The sequence below is a fragment of the Dendropsophus ebraccatus genome, chromosome 13 (genome assembly GCF_027789765.1).
Source record: "Dendropsophus ebraccatus isolate aDenEbr1 chromosome 13, aDenEbr1.pat, whole genome shotgun sequence".
Lineage (NCBI taxonomy): Eukaryota > Metazoa > Chordata > Amphibia > Anura > Hylidae > Dendropsophus > Dendropsophus ebraccatus.
The window spans coordinates 56,839,039-56,864,065 of NC_091466.1; the positions used below are offsets into that span (position 1 = coordinate 56,839,039).

The 25,027-nt window shown below is 42.1% G+C and overlaps 1 protein-coding gene across 2 annotated transcripts in view; it reads right to left on the reverse strand.

Annotated features, from left to right (window-relative positions):
• Window positions 1-3,681: 3,681 nt before the first annotated feature.
• Window positions 3,682-25,027, reverse strand: part of AKAP6 (A-kinase anchoring protein 6) — a 165,429-nt gene continuing 144,083 nt past the window's right edge. For both annotated transcript variants that reach the window (XM_069950752.1, XM_069950753.1), the window contains exons 11-14: window positions 23,826-24,041; window positions 12,182-12,394; window positions 8,268-11,036; window positions 3,682-4,456 (exon numbers count right to left, since the gene is read on the reverse strand). In XM_069950752.1, the coding sequence (XP_069806853.1) occupies window positions 4,418-4,456; window positions 8,268-11,036; window positions 12,182-12,394; window positions 23,826-24,041 (3,237 nt within the window). In that variant the 3' untranslated portion in view covers window positions 3,682-4,417. The remainder of the gene's footprint in view (window positions 4,457-8,267; window positions 11,037-12,181; window positions 12,395-23,825; window positions 24,042-25,027) is intronic.

The window sequence follows — 25,027 nt, forward strand, 5'->3', positions numbered from 1 at the left end:
AAGTGCAACAAATAGATGTTTGTAGAAAGAAAATACCGCACTTACCGCTCTTCAGATCAGGATTATTTTTATTCCATCTTAGGATCACATAGCAGGGAGGGGGTAGGTCGGGTGCAAGACATGTCTCCTTTCAGCAACAGCTGTTTCAGTCTTAAACGCCCTTCTTCCGGCCAGGAGTACTTGCCCGGGTGAAGGAGATGTCTAAAATAGTGCATGTGACCTTTGTATTTTTGTATGCTGTTATCCTGTCATCTGGGTGCTTACTCCTGGCCGGAAGAAGGGCATTTACGCTTGAAACGGACATTGCCGGGAGGAAAGATGTCCTGCACCCGACCTACCTGCTCCCCGCTATGTGATCCTGAGATGAAATAAAGACAAACCTGAACTGCAGAGGGGTGAGTGCAGAATTTTCTATCTACATACACCTATATATTGTTTTTTTTTTTTACTTTTTACAAACTATAGGAGCAGAAGTATTTCCCACACATCGTAACACATGTAAAAAAGTTGCAAAATGTTAGTATTAACTGCTCTTAGAGGGAAAAAAGTTGTTCCGACTTTTTTTTGCACTGCCAAACTCTTTGGCATGGCTCACTATTCAGCTGTTTTATAATTTTCTATATATATAGGAAAGCTGTTATGTCACTCCACCTCTTTTGATAGACAGATGTTTTTATGCTAGCCATGTGGTACGATAGAGCTGGATGATGATATCAAAACGTTGAGTTGGCACGAAAAATTTACAGCCCAATTGAAATGACAGATCAAGTGTAATCCAGCGCTGATTATAAATGGTGCTTAAACTGAGATTAGAGCACAGACCACATTGGACTAATGCTATAGGCTGGCTGATGTTCACATTCCCACGCTTTTGATTTAGGTTGTTTTCAGATGGGTGGAATGCAGCAGATCTTAGTGTCCACATTACGGATGTAAACCCAACCCCCCCACAAGGTACTGGGAGGGTTTACACACCACCAAGGATGTTACCGGTTCCCCTTAAAGGGGTTTTATGCTTATTGGCTGACTGTAGTTTTGCAGAACATGGTTACTGCAACAGTAAGGCTGATGATGCATGTGGAGTCTTGTTTTCAAGGGAGGATTTTCACTATTCAATAGACGTGAGCGTGAAACTCGCAATATATCTGTACATAGGGCACAATGTGGCTTTGAAAATTCTTGATGCTTATTTTTGTTGTGGTAATTCCACTTGATCCTGAACATGTAAGGCTCTCCTTACACTACATTCCTGGCATATAACTTCAGTACGCATGTGGAACTCCTGACACGTACGGCAAATGTATACTTCCATACCTTTCAATAGGTGGTCTCTATTGGAGTTTACCTTCATTTGCTGGATGGTTTTGTGCTATTTCATAAAGTAGGGTCCACAAAGAAAAAAGTATTCTAGAAATGGGAATCTACGCATGAAGGAGGCTACTAGAGCCATCAATCCTGGCAAATGTTGGATGCTGAAAAAACGTAGTGTGAAAGGAGCCTTAGCCAGCCATACCCCTGAGTCCTAAGGTTTAATGGTGATGATACACCTTCAATAACTGAACTGTTTATTTGCCTCCACATACATATGAACATTCAACATGGCCAAACAGTATGTGTTCTCTATGGGGAGGGGTAAGACTGGGGAAAGCTTGTCTATCCAAAAACAAAGGGTCTGGCAGTAAAATTCCTTGACCCTTCTCTCCACTAACTTAAACTGTCAATGTAGAGTTGGAAGACCCCCATAGACATTATGCTGTTGGCCACCGCTGGTAGCGCTTGTCCAGAGTGTTTGTCCAGCTTGTTAGTATTGTTTTTTTTTTTTAAACAGGCCAGACTGCCATTCCTACACTCATATGGTTCCTATTGCTCACTACTTCTTGGTCCCATCTGGATGCACAGAAAATGATGGGCTGTGTGGAGATCAGGGATCAGGCAGTGGTGGTCAGAAGGGACCCGAGCACTATTGGAGCGGTAGCAGTGGGTGATCAGGCAAGGTGAGTGACCAATCTGTCCCTTTTAGAGAAAAATACACAAATGCTGGACAGCACGTTGGTGGCTCCAGCACATGACTGTATTATAAGGACTGTAATTTGGCCATGATCAAGGGCCAATAGGTTTATAATTCGCTAACTTTGATGGCTTGTTTTCTGTCTAACTCTATTATGTATGCAACTGACTGACCTTCAGCATCTTGTTAACCTTGACAAAGCCTGACTTAAGTAGTACTCACTGATCCAGGAGTCCATCTTTATTTATCCAAAGGATCCACACAAATGGATGATACTTATTCATATAAAAAAGTCTGTAATGGAATGTGGCTATAAGGGCCCTATTACTCGGAGCGATAATTGGCCGAATTGGTCCAATTCGGACGATTATTGCTTAGTGTAATAGAGACAACGATCAGCTGATGACAACAATAGTCAGCTGATCGTTGGTTTAGGTTTGGACCTAAAATTGCTACGCGTAATAGCGATGCGTGGCCGATGGCTAATGATTGCCCAAACACCTGTTACCTTACCTCTCCACTGCTCCTGGTCTTCTCTCCTGTGCTCTGCAGCTTTCCGGTCCCCGCGGCTGCAGGCCGCTCAGCCAATCACAGGCTGTGGAGTTCCTGTCAACAGACACTGCTGGGACTGAGAAGCTGCGGAGCACAGGAGAGAAGACTGGGAGACTGGGGAGAGAAAAGGTATCAGGTATCGCTAACGATGTCCATGCAGCCCTTACTGCCCAACTATCGGGCCATGTAGTAGGTCCAGTAAATGAGCGCCAATCTAGCACATGAGCGCACGTTTACTAAAATGATCGGGTTGTAGTTGGCCCGTGTAATAGGACACTAAGTCAGGGATGGGGAACCTTCGGCCCTCCAACTGTTGCAAAACTACAATTTCAATCATCCCTGGACAGCTTAAGCTAAAGCTTTGGCTGTCCAGGGATGATGGGAATTGTAGTTTTGCAACATTTAGAGGGTCGAAGGTTCCGTATCTTTGATCTAAGTCCTTGTTACGGAAGCAATGAGAATGAGCTTCTTAATAATGGCCCACCATGCCGCGCTCATGGACATGTACACATATGATCTACCTATGTACCAAGGTAAAGAAAAACACCACCTGTCTTATAGCTCAGTGTTTATAACCACTTCTTATAATAAGTGTGCTGTATACAGAAGGTTGCCATTCTGCTACAATGATAAGGCGTCCTTAATGAACAGACAATAAGTGACTTATCCCGAACGTAGGATCCCTACGGAGTTGAGTTATAAAAAGGTATTGGAGACATGTGGAGCAATTGAAAATTCTTATTAAGAAAAAGAAAGGTGCAAAGTGAGAAAATTGCTTAATTTGGCATTCAAAAGATTTAACAAACTTAACTGATTCGGTAATGTGAAGACCTTAGCACGCTGTGATATATTAGGTCATAATAAGTATGTGTAATTGATTATATTCTTTTACTTTCTATTAGGTCCCTATTAGAGATGAGCGAACCTCGAGCATGCTCGAGTCTATCCGAACCCGAGCATTCGGCATAGCGGGGGCTGCTGAAGTTGGATAAAGCTCTTAAGCTGTCTGGAAAACATTAATACATGGATATGTTTTCCACATAGCCTTAGGGCGTTATCCAAGTTCAGAAGCCCCCGCTATGCCAAATGCTGAGGTTCGGATAGACTCGAGCATCCTCAAGGTTCGCTCATCTCTAGTCCCTATCAGTGCTTTACATCCTACCTTGTAATTGTCATTAACAGCTATTTTTAACGTAAATGAATGTCGTCTTTTGAGGAGGAGAAAGGGGAGGGGCTGAATACTGCAATGAAAGACGGCCACTTAGGCAGACAAGTGGTTAATCCAACGTAGACCCTGCCATATTTCCTAGTCTAACTTCCCTTTTCACTTTTGCACTTTCCACTATCCTAACCCTTTTGCACTTACATTCTCGGCTCCCTCAGTTTTCAATCCTGACGTTTCCTTCTTTCACATGCTCCCTGGACAGACTAGCGTTACCATCCCGGACCCTTACGTATCACATTTCTTCCATTATTAAATAATAGGTAAAATGTTATCCTTCCCATTCCACATTACCATGTCCTTCGTCAACAACTTGACTTGGTATAAAGCCCTGGAGCCTGTATTTTTTTTTTACATTCGCTCCAAAAAGCCAACATTTGAGGTCTTTTTCTGTGTCTTCGTACAAGCCTCATACTCAATGGTGATACTGATTGCCAGGCATAGGGCAATGTATTATCTATACCCTGTTTTATACCCAAGGAGTCAAAGGGTTTATCCGTTTTTAGGTTCTCACAGAAAGCAAATGGACGAAAACCCGAGATCCTGTGCGAGAGGAAGCATAGACGGGAGAGCAGTGCATGCAACACTGCCACCTTCACCTTTGTATAGGACGCATCCCGGCAAAGAGAAGGCAATTACAGGTCCTTGTTGGTTTTGGGTCCATTTAATGGTCTCTGTAATAAAAAAATAAAAAAATAAAAATAATAATAAATGATGACACAAAACAATAGTCATTGTATAATGAAAAGTTATCCATCTTTCTACTTTGTGTAAAATATCTCTTTTTGACCGCTTGCATAGACCCTGCAGTGATCTATATTATTGGCACATAGGTTCGGCTTCTCAGGGTAAAAACCTCCCTGTAATTTTACTAAAAAAATGTGATCTAATTGTTATCTAAGTCACACCTACAGGCAAATACAATCTAACTAATCTAATAAAGCTAACTAACCCTTGATAAAGCTCATACAGCGAAACGCTGCGTCGGGTGAGTGGCAATACTTGGCAGCATACAGTGTGGACCCCGAGGTTTAAGTATTATTGATTATTGTTACTTTATCAGTTTAACTTAGCTTACTCTAGCACATGTGACTTTGCACTTGTAACTGCACTTGCAGCAATATACAGAGGTTACTTTAGCACTTTTTTGGTCTTTTGTTTACTTGCACTAGTACACTTTCCTCCGGGAGTCAATTGACATACCACTGTTTACTCAGTATATAGTGTATTTAACATCTACTTATTCCTGCCTTGTATACCATTTGATATATGCTATGTATATTTCTTTGCTTCCCTTTTTAATGTTTTTAAATATAATTTTTGATATGTAATAATAAAGTATTCATTGTTAAACGGAGATTTTGTTGTCCAGCATTTTTTATACCTTTATAGGTTGTATAATCTAATAACACACAAACAGTTGTATATGTCTTTTATTGCTTACAATGGGTAAACATCCACAGTGCAGGGATCCCCCTATAGCAGCAAATGTTTGCACAACACTGGATTAAAGATGAAAGAACCTTGAATATGTTCAGGTAAATCCAAACCCGAACGTTCTGCATTTGATCACCGGTGGCTGAAGAAGTTGGATGCAGCATAGGGAGACCTGGAAAACATGGATACAGCCTATGGCCTATGGCTATGTCCATGTTTTCCAGGCAGCCTTAGGGCTTCATCCAACTTCTAAAGCCACTGGTGATCAAATGAGTGTTTGGGTTCACTCATCTCTACACTGGATTCCTCCCAGTAAATGTATATCAGTCCATCAATATTTCTGGAACATCCTACATGTGGAAACTTCTTTAGTGGCATCCTTCCACGGATCGTTTCCTTGTTAGTTGTTTTTTTACTGATAGTGGACATATGAACAATGTTTTTTTTCTGTTTGTAGGTCTTTAGCTGGTACCTTTGGGTTCTTTCTTTCCTCTTTTAGGATTGGTTTTTAAGCTTCAGTCTAAGCTCTAAATAAAATTAGCTTTTAATTATCTCCCCAAATTTCCTAGGCATGGATCGATGTACACTTCAGTACATTTGTAGCCACTTTCAGAGTCTTCTAGTACACATCATCAGAAGGTTGTTTGCATCAAGACCAGGTTCACACTAACCAATCTTTATGTAATAGGCAAAGCACCTATGAAACCCTCACATGCAATCTCATCTCCTACAATGCAACTGTTAGGCCCCGTTTCCACTGAGCAAAACTAGCGGAATTCCACGGCAGAATTGTCCGCCGCGGAATGCCGCTAGCCTCCCTCTCATAATGGGAGTCTATGGGAGGCGCGCGCTCCTGCTTTGTTTGCGCTGAAGAATGAACATGTTCATTCTTCAGCGCGGACAGGGAAGGAGCGCGCGCCTCCTATAGACTCCCATTATGAGAGGGAGGCTAACGGCATTCCGCTAGTTTTGCTCAGTGGGAACAGGGCCTTTAGGACTCGAGCCATGCGTTCAGCTTGGCGTCCATAGCAGTCAGACTGCTTTTATGTTTTTCTCTGCTCTGCTATTCCTGGATGTAGCAGTGTCCAGTGTTGCTCTCCCTCTGCTGATCAGCACTCAGTGTTTGTTATCACAGTGATTTGACTGACAGCTGACTCTCCCAGTTAGCTGTCGGTATCTGGGCTGGGCTGGGACTTCTAGTCCTATAAGTACTTTCACTTGTCTTAAGTTCTTTGCCCGTGAAAGAGCCTAGTTTCCTAGTGCCTCCTTGATCTAGCCTTTTGTGACCTGACCATTCTGTGTATTTTGACCTTTGGCTTTTGTGACCTCGACTTCTCTTCCGGATATTGATTTTGTACCTTTGCTTCCCGTACGTTGCCGACTTGGGCCGCTAACCCCCTTTTATTGTGTGTGTATTGTCTTGTCTCGTTTTGTGTTACCACTTGCTGCAGTATAGGGAACGCCGCCTAGTTGCCCGCTGCCACCTAGGGCAGAGTGTGGCAAGTAAGTAGGGACAGCTGGGGCGGGTTCAGCATCAGGGACCACACTGTCTGTGTCTTCCCTAGTCAGTCCTGACAGCAACTGTTACTAGTTACTACACAGACATTCACCTGATTCCCACCTCCTTGCACTGAGGATGTTTACTCAATGGGTACACCAGTTTTAAATAAAGCCCCACCGCCATGTAGCCTGCCAGGACCTGCACCTGTTGCATGGCAGGCGCAGGTGTACATTTCTGCCATGTTCCAGGTGTAAACCATCAAAAAAAATTAGGCACGGGAGGAGGCCATCCACCCACAAGGCTTACGTCTGGCATAAATGGCGTACGCCAGGGGTGCACATTGATACATATGCCCCAATGTGCTCAGTAAAGGACGTGAACATTACAGCTGTTTGTTTGTTACTAGTTTAGATTGTGCCTTTATATAATAGTACCTTAGATAACAATAAGAGCAATGTGCCAATGCACTCTATAGTCCTCAGAGTACAAGAAAAATGGCATTCTACAGAACAGACGTGTCCGGATTACATTGCGTGATCCACTCTTTTGGTAAACTTTAGTCTGATGGTGGCTCATGCAATATTTTAAATACTGAATAATGTTTTTACTTTATATACTTGGGTGATTTTGTATTTATTGTTGGGAATAATGTAAACTTTATAAATGTATACCATCTTGGTATTAAGATTATGCATAAACGGTACTTTTCGTGCCAGTGCAGTTAACAACAAGTAATGCTATTCTAATTATAACGGCTAATGAGCAATTGCATATTCATGCTTTGCTTTACTTACTGTGTCTATCATTAGATGATATTTAAAGGAGCATTTATCTTTTTGTCACATATGCAGATGGTATATTCTGACATAGGAGCTAATCCTTAATTACAGTAAGAAAAAAAAAATAAAGAAAAAAAAATTGGGGTTATGAGCCAATGGCTATTAATCTTTTTTTTGCCAGTGATTTGGAGGCTTAGTGAATTGCAATATATAAGTTTGCATTATGACTACCACCTGTTATTGGTAATAAAGCATACTATCTAATTTGTTGCTTAAAGGGGTTGGCCACTTTATAGTAAAATAGTTCAGTGTACAGTATAAGTGTAGTCACTGTATATACTGACAGCAGCTCCCTAAAGCAGCTAAAATCAGACTTCCCTCTTCCAGGCTTTGCTGTCCTGCTCTGTGGCGAGTCTGTCCATAAGATGGCCGACATGGAGAACAATGTGACCATGCCCCTCCTCCAGTGTCCTCAATAGGCATATACAGACTCAGTGGTGGACACTGGGGTGGGGTGGGGCATGGTAACATGCTACTCCATGTTGGCTCTCTTATGGAAAGAATCACCACAGAGCAGGGCAGCACAGCCTGGGGGGGGGGGGGGGGGGTCTGATATTAGCTCTATGGGGTACACAGGGAGCTGCTGTCAGTAAGTAATGTGAATAGACTTACTAATAATATACACTGAATAATTTTATTATAAAGTGGCCAACCCCTTTAACTAATGCATAGCAAGTATGGTATTCAGATATGTATATATATACATACCTTCTGATGCCCTGTGCCAAGGTTTGCGCCACTTGTTGCCATTGTCCTTTGGTCTCTGACCCTTTTGTGCAGTATAGGCAAGCTAGAGACTGCAGGCTTTACAGAACTTTTGCCTTTAGGCTCAGGGCGAACTTCTTTAGCAGAAGGCAGTTTCTTGAAGGAGTTTTTGTTGTTGGCAACTTTTGCAGCAACCGTTGAATGATCCTGAAATTTCCGGGCAGACACTCTATTGGTCAACTGTTGCCCTGAGATTGTGGGTTTGCTCTGTGAGCTCCTAACAGTAGTATCCTTAGCTGGCAAGGTTTTTAATATTGGCTTAGACTCATCACTTGTCTGTTCCTTTGTCTTCTCTTCTGGACATGCCTCAAACATACTCTCTATTTGATCTTCCGTGGATTCTTCTACTGGCATCTGTGGTGTGGCAGCCCTGGTCGGTCCACTAAGCTCTCCACAATCACTGTCATGAGAAGAAAGAGATAAGTAAGAGTAAAAGTCACCTCTGTCAAGCTGTTTTCGAGAGTGTTCCAACACTTTTTCCCTGATCTGTGCCCCAGTCCCTTGCTTCTGGCCATCTTGTGGTGATGATCCATGGAGTGCATTAGATGTCATGCCCAGAATTTCCTTCACAAAGTCTTGTACAGAACAATCTGGACTGCTAGACCTTTCATGAGCAGAGCTATGACAAGAACAAGACCCCTCATCTGCTGACGCTGAAACGACGGCAGACGGTTGATCTTTTTCAGGCGGTAATGAACTATTATCGACCATATCAACATCAGCAACCGAATCACTTGTAACCCGTAGATTGCTCTTGCCTTTTGAAGATGGCCCTAGCTCACGGGGCTTGTGGAACGCCAATGCAGGCATGCTCGGAGGGTGGAGTTTTTCTGTTTTGGTAATCGATATTGATGGATATGGGCCTGATTTAATTTTTTTTTCAGGGATGGTTCTTTTGATTAGACTGTCTTTTATTGTAATTTCCCTATTATTAATGTTTCCATTCTCCATATCATCTGCTAGCTGACTTGAGTTCAGTAATGTCTCTTCATCACCTACTTTTGTCAATACCTTGCTAGTATCTTTTCCGTTTCCATTGTTCCCTTTCTGTCTTTGTAAAGAAAACGGCAAACCTTTCTCAGATTTGGATGTCCCATACATGTCTTGCACTAGTCTATTCATTTTTCTTCTTTCTCCTGGAAGGAAAAATGAAGGTCTAACCCATGCCTGAAGTTCCCTTCTAATAAAATCAGACCCTAAGGGCAGACCTGTGCCATCCCCAGCTTCATCTTCACTTCCCAAACTCGAGTTTGGCTCTTCAAGTTCCTCTTCCTCCTCTTCCTCAGTTAATGTGAGGGTGGAACTCGACAGCAAGTCACTATCGTCTTCTTCATCAGTGCAGGCTGAAGTACATGATACATTAACAATCATACTTAGATTGGCTTCACCTTCTTCTCCTCCAAGAGAACGACTCAAGTGCTTGCGGAAAGAGGCATTGGAATTGAGCAACCCTAGTCGGCCTTTGAGCATAACCATGTCTTCAGATCTTAGTGAAAGTTCCTCACTGCTACTCAGTTCTGTTAACTCTGAACCAACATCTTCATTCCCTGATGATTCTTTATCATGTGGGGAGTGAAGGCCACTAAGTGATGCTTTTCGAGAACCACTCCTTAGAGTAATGTCATCAGAGAGACTACGCTTCATTTTCTGTTCTGATGGACATTCAATGTCTTCCAATCTTTTCAGGAGGTCCAAGGTACGCTTACTTAATTCTTCTCCTGGCTCGCTACCTGGGGTAACATCAGCCGAACCCTGCTGACTAAAGAGGTCTTCATTGCTCTTATAGGAGGCTGGCCAACTCTCAAGAGACACGCTACGCCTGAGAACTCCAGAGTCTAGAGCTTCACCAGCTCCTGACAGTGATTCCAGTGAGGATGAATTAAGGGGAGTGTTTTCTGGACTCAGTACTTCAATAAGGTCCTCAATTGCATCCACAGGGCTATGGTCTTCTGAGCTAGCTGTAAGCATTGTTCTGTTTGTACCAGTCTGACTTGGAATTCTTTGGAGACAGAAACTAGGCATTAGCCTCTGAGTCTTTTCCAGCACCACAAATTTGTGTTTATTGGCTTGTAATTGTGATGGGTCAATAAGAGTAAGTTGACTTTGAGGCTTTGTTCTAGAATATTGTGTATGTCCAATTTCTTTACCCCCAATGTTCCCTATCTCCACATTCTGAACCAAACAACCTTGTGGTATTTCCCCGTCAATGGATAAACACCCTTCTGAATTGGCAGCAGTCACACCTTCTCCACTTGCAATTCCACTTTCACTTTCAGAGTGGCCACATGAGTCCTTCTGATGTTTTTTTGGATGGAAATGAGTTTGAGAAGATCCTTCAGCTAAGTCTGGCAAAGATAAAAATGGAAACCCTTGTAGCAGGGAAAGAGGGAGAGGTGCTAGGTTGCCAGACTTCTTCGATGCTTCTATTGGTGAAGGATCTATGTTTGTTCCAAAAAGTTCCATATCATGCACACTGTAGACTTGATACACGGCAGGTGCTTGCAGGGAACTCTGCTGTTCAATTTCTTCTGTAACAACTTGTCCAGAGCAACGTCTTCCACCTAAAACAAATGTCTCTGCTTCCATCAGCTCTGTATCTTCGTGATCACATATGGCCTCAGCTGTGATATCAGTCTCGTCCCACTCCAAGGCTTCCTCACCGGGAGCACTGCTTAAATCAGCCCAATCGGGGTCCACCAGTAGATCCATCTCCTGAAACATCAGAGTTCAGATGTTAATATAATGTTTAGTACACTGTGCTAGTGTTACACAGATTTTGTGTATCTGTTGTTGAAATAAAGATAATTCTGTATATTTCATTGTTAAAAATGGCGCTGATATCCTGGACAGTGACATAATACACAAACTATGTAATCACAAGCTACTATGCAAATGAGGAACCTGTCCATGGTGACTTAGCATCTTATTTGTATGACTCTCCTCTATATTCTGGCTTCTTGCTGCTATATAACCTTGTGTAATGCTTTGGAGCCTATAGACAACAGTCTGGTACGGATTGAGTACCCCCCACAATATATTTATGGCCTTTAAACAGATGTTTCTTAATGCAAACAAGAAATATAAAATGTTAGGCTCGGTTCACACTGATATATAGCCCCTGACATATAGGTTAGAAATATACCTAGTGTATGATCGATGGTGACATCCATCATACATAGGGCCCTAATGTTGAAAATTGTATAACAATTATATAGTTTATAGTGGGATTCAGATAGATTAGTGTGGTGATCTGTGCTTTTCTATACAGCAAATTTCCATGCATATTTCTCATATCTAGACTTAAAGGGAATATCCGATCTAGCAACCATGTTATTGTCTAATATTCTACTATATTGTAGCTACAGCTCCTATTCAGACCAATTGGGCAAAAGTCTATACCCATGGACACACGCAGCGTTGCAACAACGGCCGCTGTTTTCACACAATGTATTGAACAACGACTGTTGTTTTGAGTGCCATACAACAGCCGTTGTTCAGTGCATTGTGTAAAAACAACGGCCATTGTTCCATTGACTTCAATGCATATCAGTGCAGTATGAAAAGAATAGCCGTTGTTTTAATAGAAAACAGCGGCCATTCTTTCCAAAAATAGTACAATGTGTGAACATAATTCGTTCAATTACTATAGGATAGCCAATCCTGGATAAAGTTGAGGTCAAGAGAAGCAAAATCCCATTACTTTATTAGCAGTGGCACCCACTCCTATGAATTACCTGCTGTTATCTGATACTTGATTTGAACTCAAAATAAATCAGATGAATGAAATAATTTTCGGTGTGACAAGCCATAAATAGAATGGTAAAATGAGGATAATCGCTCGTAATTTCCAAACTCACCTGCTCTTCACCCAGTTCTCTCTGTAGGCGTCTTTGCCACTGCGTACTCTGCATCACAATGGCTTCCCATCTCCTCTCTAAATTGACACTAAGAAGTTGCAGGTTGGGGGCATCATGCTGTGGAATCTGCTCCTGGAGGTTTAGAAGATGGTGGCATAGACGGAGGATGGAAGCCACGCCACGTCTACGCAGCCTGAGCTCAGAGCATAGAGTCTGTAAGAAAAGACAGGGATGTATGGATTTACTATAGAGTAGTGAAATAACCTGATAGATGGAAATGCCAGAACTATAGATCAGTTGTAGGCAGAGATGTACAACCCAGGTCTTTTTTCCCGCTATATAAAAAGCTCAATTGGTTGCCACTGATCATGCAATTACATGATATGTCTATGTGACAGATGCCATTCCGTAAACAATGAGCAATTTCCCTTACAACAGGGTATGCCTTTTATTGCTTAAAGGGTTATTTCAACACAGTGTCCCAGTACCCATATCACAGCCTTATGTTGTTGTATGGCTGTTGTATATCTTACTAAAGGCCCCATTACACAAAGCGATTATCGACCGGTATTTGACCGATTATTGGCCAATACAGCCAATAATCGCTTCATGTAATAAAAGACAAAGATCAGCCGACATGCACAATGTTGGCTGATCATTTTTTTTTTATTTAACTTTATTTATAAATGTTTTTCACCCTTTTTTTTACATATTAACATAGAAACATCGCAGAGAATTCTTCAATCAAAATATAAGTAATGCACAACATACTAATACATATAAATCAGAAGATTTCCCATTAAGAAAACCCCAAAACCACCTGGATCCCTTCCACCCCTGCCCCCTGCCTGTCAAAAAAAAACAAAAAAACACCCTTGTACATGTGTAGTGGCCTAATAATATTTCTCATAGATAATCACTAATCTGTCCCAGCTTCCAACCCCCAGTGACACTGGGGAAATCCAGTTTTTAACCAGGACCAGTTTAGCGTAAAACAACATCCTAAGTATTTTTTTTACCTTACTCCTAGGCAGCTTCAAGCCAGAGGTATCTCCCAAGATCGCCACCTGGGGAATTCGTGGTATATCTACTCCACACAACTCTTTTATTTTTCTAAACACAAGATTCCACAGAGTTTCTATTTTTTGCGCAATTCCATAATAAGTGTAAATATCCAGTTTCCTCCCTCCCACACCTGGGGCAACCACTATGAGACCATTTTTTAATTTTACACAAGAATGCAGGTGTATAGTATACTTGGTGCACCATGTTAAATTGTATTATCTGATGGTGTTCTGCAGAAGATACTTTCCTGATATTACTATACATAATTGGCCAGTTCAGGGTCCCCAATCCACCCAAGTCGCTTTCCCACTTACCCTGACTTTTAAACTCATGTACTCTCTGTCCCTTAAGATATTTATAAATATATGAAATACATTTTTTTCTCCCCACTTTCCTTCTAAATCCACTTATAACTTGATCTTGACTAGACAGCAACACCTTTCCTGCGCTTATCAGAGGAGACAGAGCATATTTTAACCTAGCGTATTCAAACCATGCATTATCCGGCAAATTGAACACCTCCTTCAAACTCAACCAGGATTCCAAACCTCTCCTCCCCAGCACATCCTGAATGTTCCTAATGCCTGCTGCCTGTAGGTGGTTAAGAACCCCCAGTTTATATACGGGTAATATATTAAAGTTATTCCACAGTGGAGCAAAATAAAAAAAAACACTTTACCCCCATTAACTTCTTCCATTCTCGCCAGGTCTTAACAATAACTCTCACCAGAGTCCCACTTTTACAAACACCATTTTCCAATTCCCCTGATTCAAGTCTCTGAAAAATGTCTAAAGATTCAGGAGAATCGCACCCCCTCACTCTGTCCAAGAACCTTTCCGCTCCTGACGTAGAGAACCAATAGAACTGAGAGGCCAAGTGATATAACTTGACATCGGGTAACCCCAGCCCTCCTTTATCTCTCGCTACAGTCAAATGTTCCAATTTCAAGCGTACTCTTTTGCGACCCCAAATTAGAGAATTAAACATCAATCCGATCCTCTTAAGATGCTCATCCCCAATAAACAACGGGGCAATCCCAAATAAGAACAGAAGTTTTGGGAGGCAGACAGATTTGATCAAAACCAGTCTATCAGTCCTAGAAATTGGGAGTTTCTGCCACACTACAGCTTTCTTTTCCAGTTCATCAATCACCTTACGGGTGTTCAACTTATCAAAATCTTCCATTTTTCTCGACACCCTTACTCCCAGATATCTAAAACTATCATCCCGCCCAAACTGTCTAAGAGCGGGGAAGCTAAAAGACACTGCAGGATTAAGAGGCATCAAGACAGATTTTGACCAGTTTATAGCCAGACCGGACAATCTACCAACACCCTTGAACATTTCTATTACTCTAGGGATTCCCACTGCCGGATCCCTCAGATAAAGTAACACGTCAGCCGCGTAGAGTGACACCCTGTCCCCCTCACTGTCCACCCCAAAGCCAACCAAGAGTGGATCAGATCTGATTTTAATAGCAATTGGCTCTATACTTAGGGCAAACAGCAAGGGGGAGAGGGGACACCCCTGCCGCGTACCCCTACCCAGACCAAAGGCATCTGACAAGCTACCATTGACACTCAAAGATGCATGCACTCCATTATACAACAATTTCACCATATCAATGAATCTAGATCCAATTCCGAACTGGCTCATTACCTCCCACAAATATTCCCATTCCACCCTGTCGAACGCCTTTGTAGCGTCGAGGGACAGGATGGAATGGGAATCAGGCTCTCCAATAATCTCCATGTTTTCCCACATACGCCTTATATTCTGCTCAGACATGCGGCCTGGAACAAATCCACTCTGGTCTTGATGAATTATTTCCCCCAGAACTCCGGCCAGTCTAATAGCCAAGCTTAGCAAAAAGTTTTGCGTCAACATTTATTAAAGATATGGGCCGATACGAATCCAACTCCAATTTATCTTTCTCAGCTTTGGGGATGAGAATAATAACGGCCTCCCGCAGTGATCCAGGGAGAGACCCTGTGGTCATAGAGTGATTCAGGACTTGGAGCAAAGCTGGAAGTAAGACCTCTTTATGCTCCTTGTAAATAGCAACTGGGAGCCCGTCTCCCCCTGGAGCAGAGGCCCCTTTCAGGGCATCTAGCGCTGTTTCCAACTCCCATAATGTAATTGGAGCATCCAAAACCTCCCTCTGTGCTAAATCAATGCTTGGGATCTCAATGCCCTGAAAAAACTGTACCAAGTCCTCCCTGTTATATCTAACTAATGTTGGCTGATCATTGTCTTTCAACATGTTGAAAGAGCAACGATGCCCATAGCAACGATTTGCTACCATTGGCCCGTGTAACAGGAGCGGCGGAAGCAGACCGCTGCCATTGTCTATGGGCTCCCTGGATGATCTTCAGATTGTCGGGTAGCCCCTCCCCCCGGGTAGCCCCTGTACCTCTGAGAGCCTCTGAGCTTACCACTACTACAAGCAAGTCACTACTGCCAGACCACACTACAAGGATATTTTCAAGTTTCTACTACCTTCTTCTAGTCCAGGGTTGCCCAAAGGGTCCTCTAATATCTTTTAAGGGATCACAAACAGTAGGTGGCTGTGTGGATTGTATTTTGTGTATTCTGCACCAAGATTGAATGGAATCTGTCGATCTAGAGCCTACACAGAACTTGTGTTAAGGATGACTGGCTGAGCCACAGAATGCATGCCTCCCCTCCCCTCCACCCTTCATTGTCTTGACTATTTCATGTACAGGTATAATGGTTCCAGAAGCCAAACCCCATACATCCAGTCACCAAGGGCAGACAGGGTAGGGGAGGGAGGAGGCATCCATGTTCTGCAAGAACTAATAGCTACTCGGTAAAAATGACAAACATTAGTGGACTTGGCTTGTCCGTGTACAACATGGATGGTCAATCATATAAATGACCGACATTGAATGCTATATTTCCTCTATCCAAAAGCTTCTTCAGGAAAGCAAATGGATGGGTGTTAGAAAACAGACAGAACCAAGTATGGAGGTAGGTGGATTATCCACTAGAATGCTGCTTAAAGGGCCTGGCCATATTCCATACTAATAATTTAGGTATATACATTTTTACAATCCCTTTATACTCAGGATTTTAATCTAAACTGTAATATTGCGGAGGATGTAGGATTGTAGAACTGGACATAATCAGATGCTGTTGTCTAAAGATGAAGGACTTAGTTATTTTAACTCTATACATAAGTCCACAACACATAGGGAAACAGCACCCATAGACTCCCATGTATCATTGTGTTTGAGTGGTTTCCATAGGGAGTTTTATTTCATTTGTAGATTTAATAGTGCAGACCAGTGTGTTATTCCAACAATACATTGTAAAAACAAATGTACTGTATACCACATGGTATAGGCTTTTTTTTTTATTAACATGGGAGTACATGTATGATGTATGCTACTGAATCCTTAATAGCTATATGGCAGAGGTATACCTCAGGGACTACCCCCGGATTTATACCTCCAGAACCCATTGCTTTGTTGCTGCCTTCCTGCATCTCGTGAACATCCACTGATAATATTTTAAACTATCCCTAATGGAGAATCAGGAAATGTATGGTATAAATATAGGGTTAAATCAATCAATAAATCAATAAAACAATATGCGTTTCAGGATAAGGGAAGAAGACAATAAAAAAAAAACATTAAATATTTCTTTCAAGACTGATTCCTGTCTATTTCCTATCAACGTTGAGTATGATAATTCTGAAACTATGGCAGTGAACAAGTTAAGTGCCAGCTACGGGAGAACCAAGAGGGCCCATCAATATGATTCGTCTTACACAGACACTGAGTCTGACAAATAGGCCGATTAAAAGGCCACTGAGAGCCATCTCTCTCTGCCAATTATCACCATGTATCATCCCTGGCCCAACGAAGGAGGCAGAAATATGGCCTTTTAAATGGCACTATTAAAGTGCTCGCTGATAATGAAGCACATGGCAGGGCCCTAATCACTGCTCACAGGGGAGAAGGACCCAACATAGTGTACACATCAGACCAGCCGTGTGGATACAAGAAGTACAGGGATTCAGCAGATATAGATAAAGTATTATCACATGGTAATACAGTATACAATAAATCTAATATGGCATCGCTGTTCCTGGAAGAAATGTGTATCTATAGGTACAGGCAGGTTTGGTCATTTGGTCATGCTTAGATACCAACACATTCATATGAAGACCCTGTAACCCCAACTTGCTGTTATAGAGACACTTGTTTACCAGGTGTTAGGCTTTATTTACACATCCCGTAATTTACGTATCTGTATTTCCAAATTTGAGTTTGAGCACATGTCTATTGGGCTATTCACACGCAAGGACGCAAACTAGTGCTGAAAAAAAAGGACATGTCCTAGTGCGGACCCAGACTATTTTTTTTAAGGGATCCTCTTAAAGAAATCAAGGGGATCCGCTATTTTTTTTTACAGATTCTAACCTGTTTAACCTGTGTCAGTATTTCCATAAAAAGATACAGAGTTGTTATAGTTGACATATGCCCAATCTGTAAATTTTAGCGCATTGTACGGGTGGATAGTGGGAGGAATCTACGCATTTGAAAAGAATACTGAACGTGTGCACAAGGCCTTAGAAAGGATTAGGAATAGGAATAACCAGGGACACTATTGGAAACTTTGTAAAGAAAAATTCGGAGTGAAAATCAGCTCAGTCCTGTCTTGTGTTTAATGTAGCTCACCGTGAAATCACATTACAAGCTGCCCATACAAGTCTATGGAGAGGAGAGGGCTAAAGATAGAGAGTACAGAAGCTGTAGAGAGACAGCAAATAGACTACATATGTTACTGTAAGTAATAAATCTCACCCCTGGGCTTAGACTGTTCACTAGTCCTCTATATTGCACTCTATGCTGCTGCTGCTTCTTAGGGTGTGTTATAGAGACACAGCATTTCTGTGTGCGGTGTATGAAGCAATGACACCCACTCTTGTGTATGGTCTGTTTATGTCAATGAGAATAAATTGCAATCCCAGCCACAGCCTATAGAATACAGTGGTGCTGTTCCTGAAAAAAATAATCTGATTTGTTCTTTTCTAAAACCCCTTCATGTAATAATGGACCTGCTATGTTATCCACCAGGGAGTGAACGCTGTGTATATCTCTTAGTTAACTATGGTGTAAATTAAAGAGGACCTCTTACCAGGTCTAAAGCTAATTTCTCTCATGCCTTGGAGAGATCAATATAGCAATTTCTCGCAAGTGCTTTGCTTGCAGCTGGGCAATTTTCTCCTATGCAGGGCACATTTAGAGGTCTATGTAGTGAGGGAAAAACAATATAGCAGATATAGAAGTTTTCATTTACCAGCAGGATGATGTAAGGTAAGAAACATAGGACAGACCAAGGACTGGAATTGTACATTTACCTTGTGGATCCCTAGATATAGTTATTTAAAATGGTATATATCATTGGTGATGGGGGGTGATCGTTGGGTTTTTCAGAGTGGAATCTTATGCATTGGGTATGAGCATAATACGGCCAAATGTTAAACGCAAGTTCCAGCCCAATTGGGTATTTTGTAACTTTATTAAATACAATGAATATACATATGTTTCCACTAATGGCTGTGTTGGGAACTGCAGGGTTGCTCCTGACCAGTTACATGTTACTAGTGCTACAAGTGATACTGAGGCTCCTCTAATGTCTATTCTCATGCATTTAAGGATTAGAATAAACATTACATTTGAGGAAGCTGTCTGTGTCAGTAGCGCTACAACTACATCATCCCGTATCACTGTCAATCACTGATCACTCTGCTACAAGCTTCTGCGTCTTTAGCGCTAGTGATACATACAGCCGTCCCCAAGGCCTCCAGGCTTAGGCTATGTTCACACTATGTAAAAAAACATAGCCGTATGTTATAACAACAGCCGTATTTGCGCAAACAATGGCCATTATTTTGCAAACAACGGCCGTTGTTTGTGCAAACACAGCCGTTTTTATTACATACGGTCGTGTTTTTTATGTAGTGTAAACCCAGCCTTAGTGATATGTAACTGATCTGAATCCAGGACTTGTGTAGCTCTGCACTTCCCAACGCAGTCATTGGTGGCAGGAGAGGGGCCTTGTTGCCCCTCACCGCTGCTACTCAATATAAAAATGTAAAAAAAAAAGTTTTATAAATTTTTAAAGAAATGCAAAAAAGATATATTTTTCATTTGAAATTTTTAAGTGCAAATTTTTGATTTGGAATTTTTCATTTGCACTTAATAGGGATGCAAAAATGTGTCCATGTTGTCCCTATTTGACACTGGTTTTACACTGGAAATTACATTAAACATTTGCATATATTTATTATATTTATGTGCTCCTCCTCTCTGGTTGGATAATCGTCAGTTTAGAGCTATAGATCGGCACCATAGTCATTGTTATCCTTACTCTTAGGCCGGTTCCTTGTCGTTGTTTGATAACATTGCACATCCCCTGGAGAAGGAGTATTGCACTGGTTTTTAGCTTTTTTTGTCATGTATTAGCAACATTATATTAGCATGTATAACAATGCACAAATAAGAAGGAATTTAATTATTTAAAATAGTGTAAATCTCAACTTTAGTCAATTAAAGTAAGTTTGAAATCCTATCTGATGAATTTAATATCGCCCCTTTTATACATGAAGAGCATTTGGATGCTACAGACATATTGCTCAATGCATAAAGCTAGCAGGAGTTTCCGCTAGTACAGGGCTCAATGGCCCCGTGACCTCAGCATCAAGACTTTATTACTAATTATAGTGAGAATATCGATCTCTTATCGTGCCTGTCAGCATCACTTACCCTGACACTTGGGCAATGCAGAAGGTGGTAGAAGCTTTTACTAGAGATAAGAAGATGGTGGAAACTGCGAACCTTTCAAATATCATTTTACATCTGTGTTTTTGATAGTTATATTGGTTGGTAGTTACTATTTCACAATCTTTTCTTCACTATGAGAAGCAGGAGTAAAAAATTTTTTTAGATACATCATTAAGTCTCTCAGTGTGTAGAACAAGCGGTGGGCACTTCCAGCGATAAAAGATGTCCGTGAAGGGGCAGAGGATTATTGGGGTTCAGACTCTTTGGGGTTCTAACTTTTAGAAGCAAACAGTCTATGCACATTGAGAGAAAGAGAAAATGAGAGGGCACTCACCCATAAAAACGTCCTTTATTGTAGTCTCTGGATAAAATCCATAAAAACACTTGGCGGCTGGAAAGCCGGCACCTTCAGTGTACGTGATAGCTGTTTCTTGCAATCCATGCACTTCCTCTGACGTCAGATGAAGTGCATTGATTGCATGAAACAGCAGCCATGTACACTGAAGGTCCCAGCATTCCAGCCACTGAGTGTTTTTATGGATTGTATCCAGAGACTATGATAAAGGACGTTTTTATGGGTGAGTGCCCTCTTATTTCTTATTTCTCTCAATGTACATAGTAGATCCTATTATCTGCATATGGTTTCTGTTCCTACCAGTGTTTTTAAGTTCCTATCAGATACTCCAGTATTTGTATATGTGAGAAGAGCATAATATATGGCAATGTTGGTGGGGTATAAAATACAAGATCATTGATAGAAAGCTAATGGAAATAGTCAGTGAAGCTCAAGAAGGTAGTAGCAGGATATGTGCAAGTATGGATCCATTGTAGCTGTCGAGAGTCCTATACTTAAAGGGGTTGTCCCACCATTAACCTTATTCCCAATCCTGATGAGCGTATGACTGTGGGGGTCTGACCACTTGAATCTCCCACAGTCTTAAGGATGGGGATCCTGTAGGGAAGGAGGCCATGATTATTGTCCTGTGTCTGACCTGACGGTACTGTACTAAGCCTAGACAGCCACTGAGGGGCACATTAGGGATCTGTGAGACATCAACTGAGAGACTGAAGCCTGAAGAAGAGCAGACTCCATTCCAAATCCACTTTGTGAGGACAGGGACGCTGAATGTGTGAGATGGTTTATAGAGGTAAGTGCACTTGGAGAAGAAAGAGTCGCAGGGCCTGGTGTCTCAGAGAGTATGTTAGGGGCCAGTAGCTGTTTATTGTTATAGGGTATTGTAGAAATAGTTCTTTGTATTGACCATTTATTGTTCAGATTCTCCACACACACACACACACACACACACACACACAATATTTCCACAGGGTAATAACATTACCAGTAAAGGCCCCTACACACATTAGAGAAAAGTCATTCAAACTTGCTAAATTTTACCAGGCTTAGAAAAACATGACCCCTTTCTTCAAGAAACAGCACCTCCTGTTAAGGTATGGGTTCTGCAGCTCAGTTACATTGAAGTGATTGGGGCTCAGTTATAATACCACACACAACATGCTGACAGGGAGTTATCCAGGTTTAGAAAAACATGGCCGCTTTCTTCCAAAAACAGCACGACTCTTGTCTCCAGTTTGGGTGTAGTTTTGGAATTTAGCTTCATTCACTTTAATGGAACTTAGTTGCAAAACCTGCACCCAAACTGGAGATGAGTCGTGCTGTTTTTGGAAGAAAGCGGCCATGTTTTTCTAAGCTGGTATAACCCCTTTAAGTCATGCATCTAACGGTATCATGAAGACAATGTATGACTGAATTTAACCCCTAGGCGACCCTGGACGTACCCGTACGTCCAGGGCCGCTTCCATGTGTTCAGAGCGGGGCCGCGCGGTGGCCGCACTCTGTTCTGCCGCGGTCCCGGGTGCCGCTTGTAGCCCGGGACCGTGGCTATTAGCGGGCATGGTCCGATCGCTCTCGCTAATACAGTAATCAAATGCAGCTGTCAAAGTTGACGGCTGCATCAAGTAATCAGATCCCTGGTTCCCTGGTGTCTAGTGGGGTAAACATCTTACCCTGTCCGGGGTCTGCAACGTAATGGCGCTGATACCGGCTTGGCACTCGATTGCTTCCGGCTGCAGCAGCCGGAAGCAATCAATGTGCCTATCTCATTGATCTATGCTGCATAACTAAGCAGCATAGATCTGTATCAGAGATCAGTGCACTTATACTAGATGCCCCCCAGGAGGAATAACCCTAACCCCAGGGAGAATAACCCTAACCCCAGGGGGAATAACCCTAAAGCCAGGGGGGCTTCTAGTATAAGTGTAAAAGTAAAAATAAAAGTGTTGTTATTAATAAAAAAGCCCCCTCACCAAACTTCGCATATCTATCCCCTTGGACCCTTCTTTTCTTTTGCTGCACACCCCTCCAGAGGATGGGAAAATAACACTGCTTACTCACGTTTTCGTATTGGTAGCCAAACGGTGCCTATTGGCAAGATGGTTAATACCACAAATGCCCACTCCAGAGGACGTTGTAGACCAAGTTAAACATTATATGCGCATGGACCAACTGGAGATTGCCAGAGACAAAGACAAACTGACTAAAGGATTCTTTAAGAAGTGGTCGACTTTTATTAGCTCTTTCTTGTCAAGGGACGAAATTGTCCAAGTTATGACAGTTTTTAAAAATACGACCTGGTATCTACGTAGAGAAGTAGCTGGCACCCTGGGCAACTTGAGGGTGTAGGCGAGTGGGGGCTGACAGACCTAAGTACCATGAACATAGACGAGAGGATAGAGGCACGTCTGGGCGTGAGCACGGGGGTGGGGGGTGGGAGGGGAGTTATATTGTGTATGTTTTACCAATTTGGCTCGGTTGGGCCACTTGTGTTGTTGTCGTACCTTATGCTTAGAATTTTGTGATATCCGATGTACCATATCGATAGGCGAATGGTGTTAATTCGTCTTGTTATAATTTTATTGTGATAAAAATGAAAAATCTAAATAAAATATAAAAAAAAAAAAAAAAAAAAAAGCCCCCTCCCCTAATAAAAGTTTGAATCACCCGCCTTTTCCCATGTTATAAATAAAAATAAATAAACAAATAAATAAACATGTTTGGTATCGCTGCGTGCGTAATCGCCCAAACTATTAATTAATCACATTCCTGATCTTGCACGGTAAAATCCCAAAGTGCAAAATTGCATTTTTGGTCGCATCAAATCCAGAAAAACTGTAATAAAAAGCGATCAAAAAGTCGCATATGTGCAATCAAGGTACCGATAGAAAGAACACATCATGGCGCCAAAAAATGACACCTGACACAGCCCCATAGACCAAAGGATAAAAGCTCTATAAGCCTGGGAGTGGAGCGATTTTAAGGAACATATATTTGTTAACAATGGTTTGAATTTTTTACAAGCCATCAGATACAATAAAAGTTATACATGTTACATATCGTTGTAATCGTAACGACTTGAGGAACATATATAACAGTCAGTTTTCCCCCAGGGTGAACGGCATTAATTCAGCCTGTCATTGCAAAGTACATTTTGTGGCGCAAAAAATAAGGGCTCATGTGGGTTTCTAGGTGAAAAAATGCAAGTCCTATGGCCTTTTAAGCACAAGGAGGGAAAAACGAAAATGCAAAAATTGAAATTCGCTCGGTCCTCTAAGGGTTAAGTAATAACTGCAAAATATGGTAAAGAAAACTAAAAAGGCAGAGTCGATGATTAGTATAAAAACATCAGGGGCAAGTTTATAGAGAGAAAAGTTGGGGTGTGAAGGTGAGGGGCTGAGAGTGACCCACCTGGAACTGCTGCAGCTCTCTCTGGAGTATTTCCTTTTCTCTATGATTCTCCTCCTTCCCTACTCTCAGACTGGAGTTATACAGAGCTAACTCAGTGTCTCTGAGCCATGATTTCAGCTCTTTGACTCGCTGATCCAACTGCTGCACTAGATTCCCACTACCAGGTGAGAGCACAGGACGGGGCACACAGCTGGACAAGGCTTCAGAAAGAGATCTCTGTAGAAAAGAGTAAGGGGAGCAAGAGAGACAGTGTTAGAGTCATAGCCGTAGACGGTCACAGTCATAGAGTCATACACGAAGGTAGGTAAGGCATTGAGGTATTCACACTATAATCTATTAAGCTGGCAATTTTTTAAATGGCTGCACGAACGATACAGGGACTGTTTGTGCGGGCCGTGTAAATGCACTGCAATCACTGATCTTGCTGATCGGCTCATTTGTATTCACAGATAGCCGCACATCAGATTTACAGTGAATGTACCACCAGTACATCGCTTTTTTGTCTTCTACATGAATAGATAGGCGCCGGCACAGGGAATGCCAATGCAGCAGTCTTTTTTTTTGAACCACCACCTGGTACCTGCAAATGGCGCCAGTCTATTACCGAGCACCGGCCCAGCATAAAGCACTGGAGGTGTGCCAGCTGGTCCCCAGTATGAAGAAACCTCCTCCTTTCTGTGACGCAGCTCCATTAGAATCAATGGAGCTGCGTCACAGGGGGGGGCAAATTGTCACACTGGGGGGCTGGCGGGCCGCCCTCCACTGCTTCATGCCAGGCCGGTGATCGGTTATAGACCAGCCCCATTCCCAGGAACTGGGCCGCACGCCTATCTATTTATGTAAAAAACAAAGAAGCGATGTAGAGTACTGGTGGTACAGTCACTTTAAAACAACAACATTGGTAGACAAGACACTAAAATCAGTAGTTCTGAGAAGGAATATGGATGCTCTGACCTTCACTTACAATATTACGATAAAGAAAGGCAATAGATCGCTGGACTAATCCCAGGTTGTCCAGGTGGCATAAAATCGATCAGGCAGGTTGTTTCAACTAGCTTTCATATATTCCACATTGTGTATCTTTCTGACCCTTAGATATAGGTCACATCAAGAGGGTGGAAAGGTCCATCATTTCCAGTTCAGAGCTAAAAGGTATTTCACAGCTGTAAGGAGATTGTGAACCCCCTTCGAAGGGAGATTAA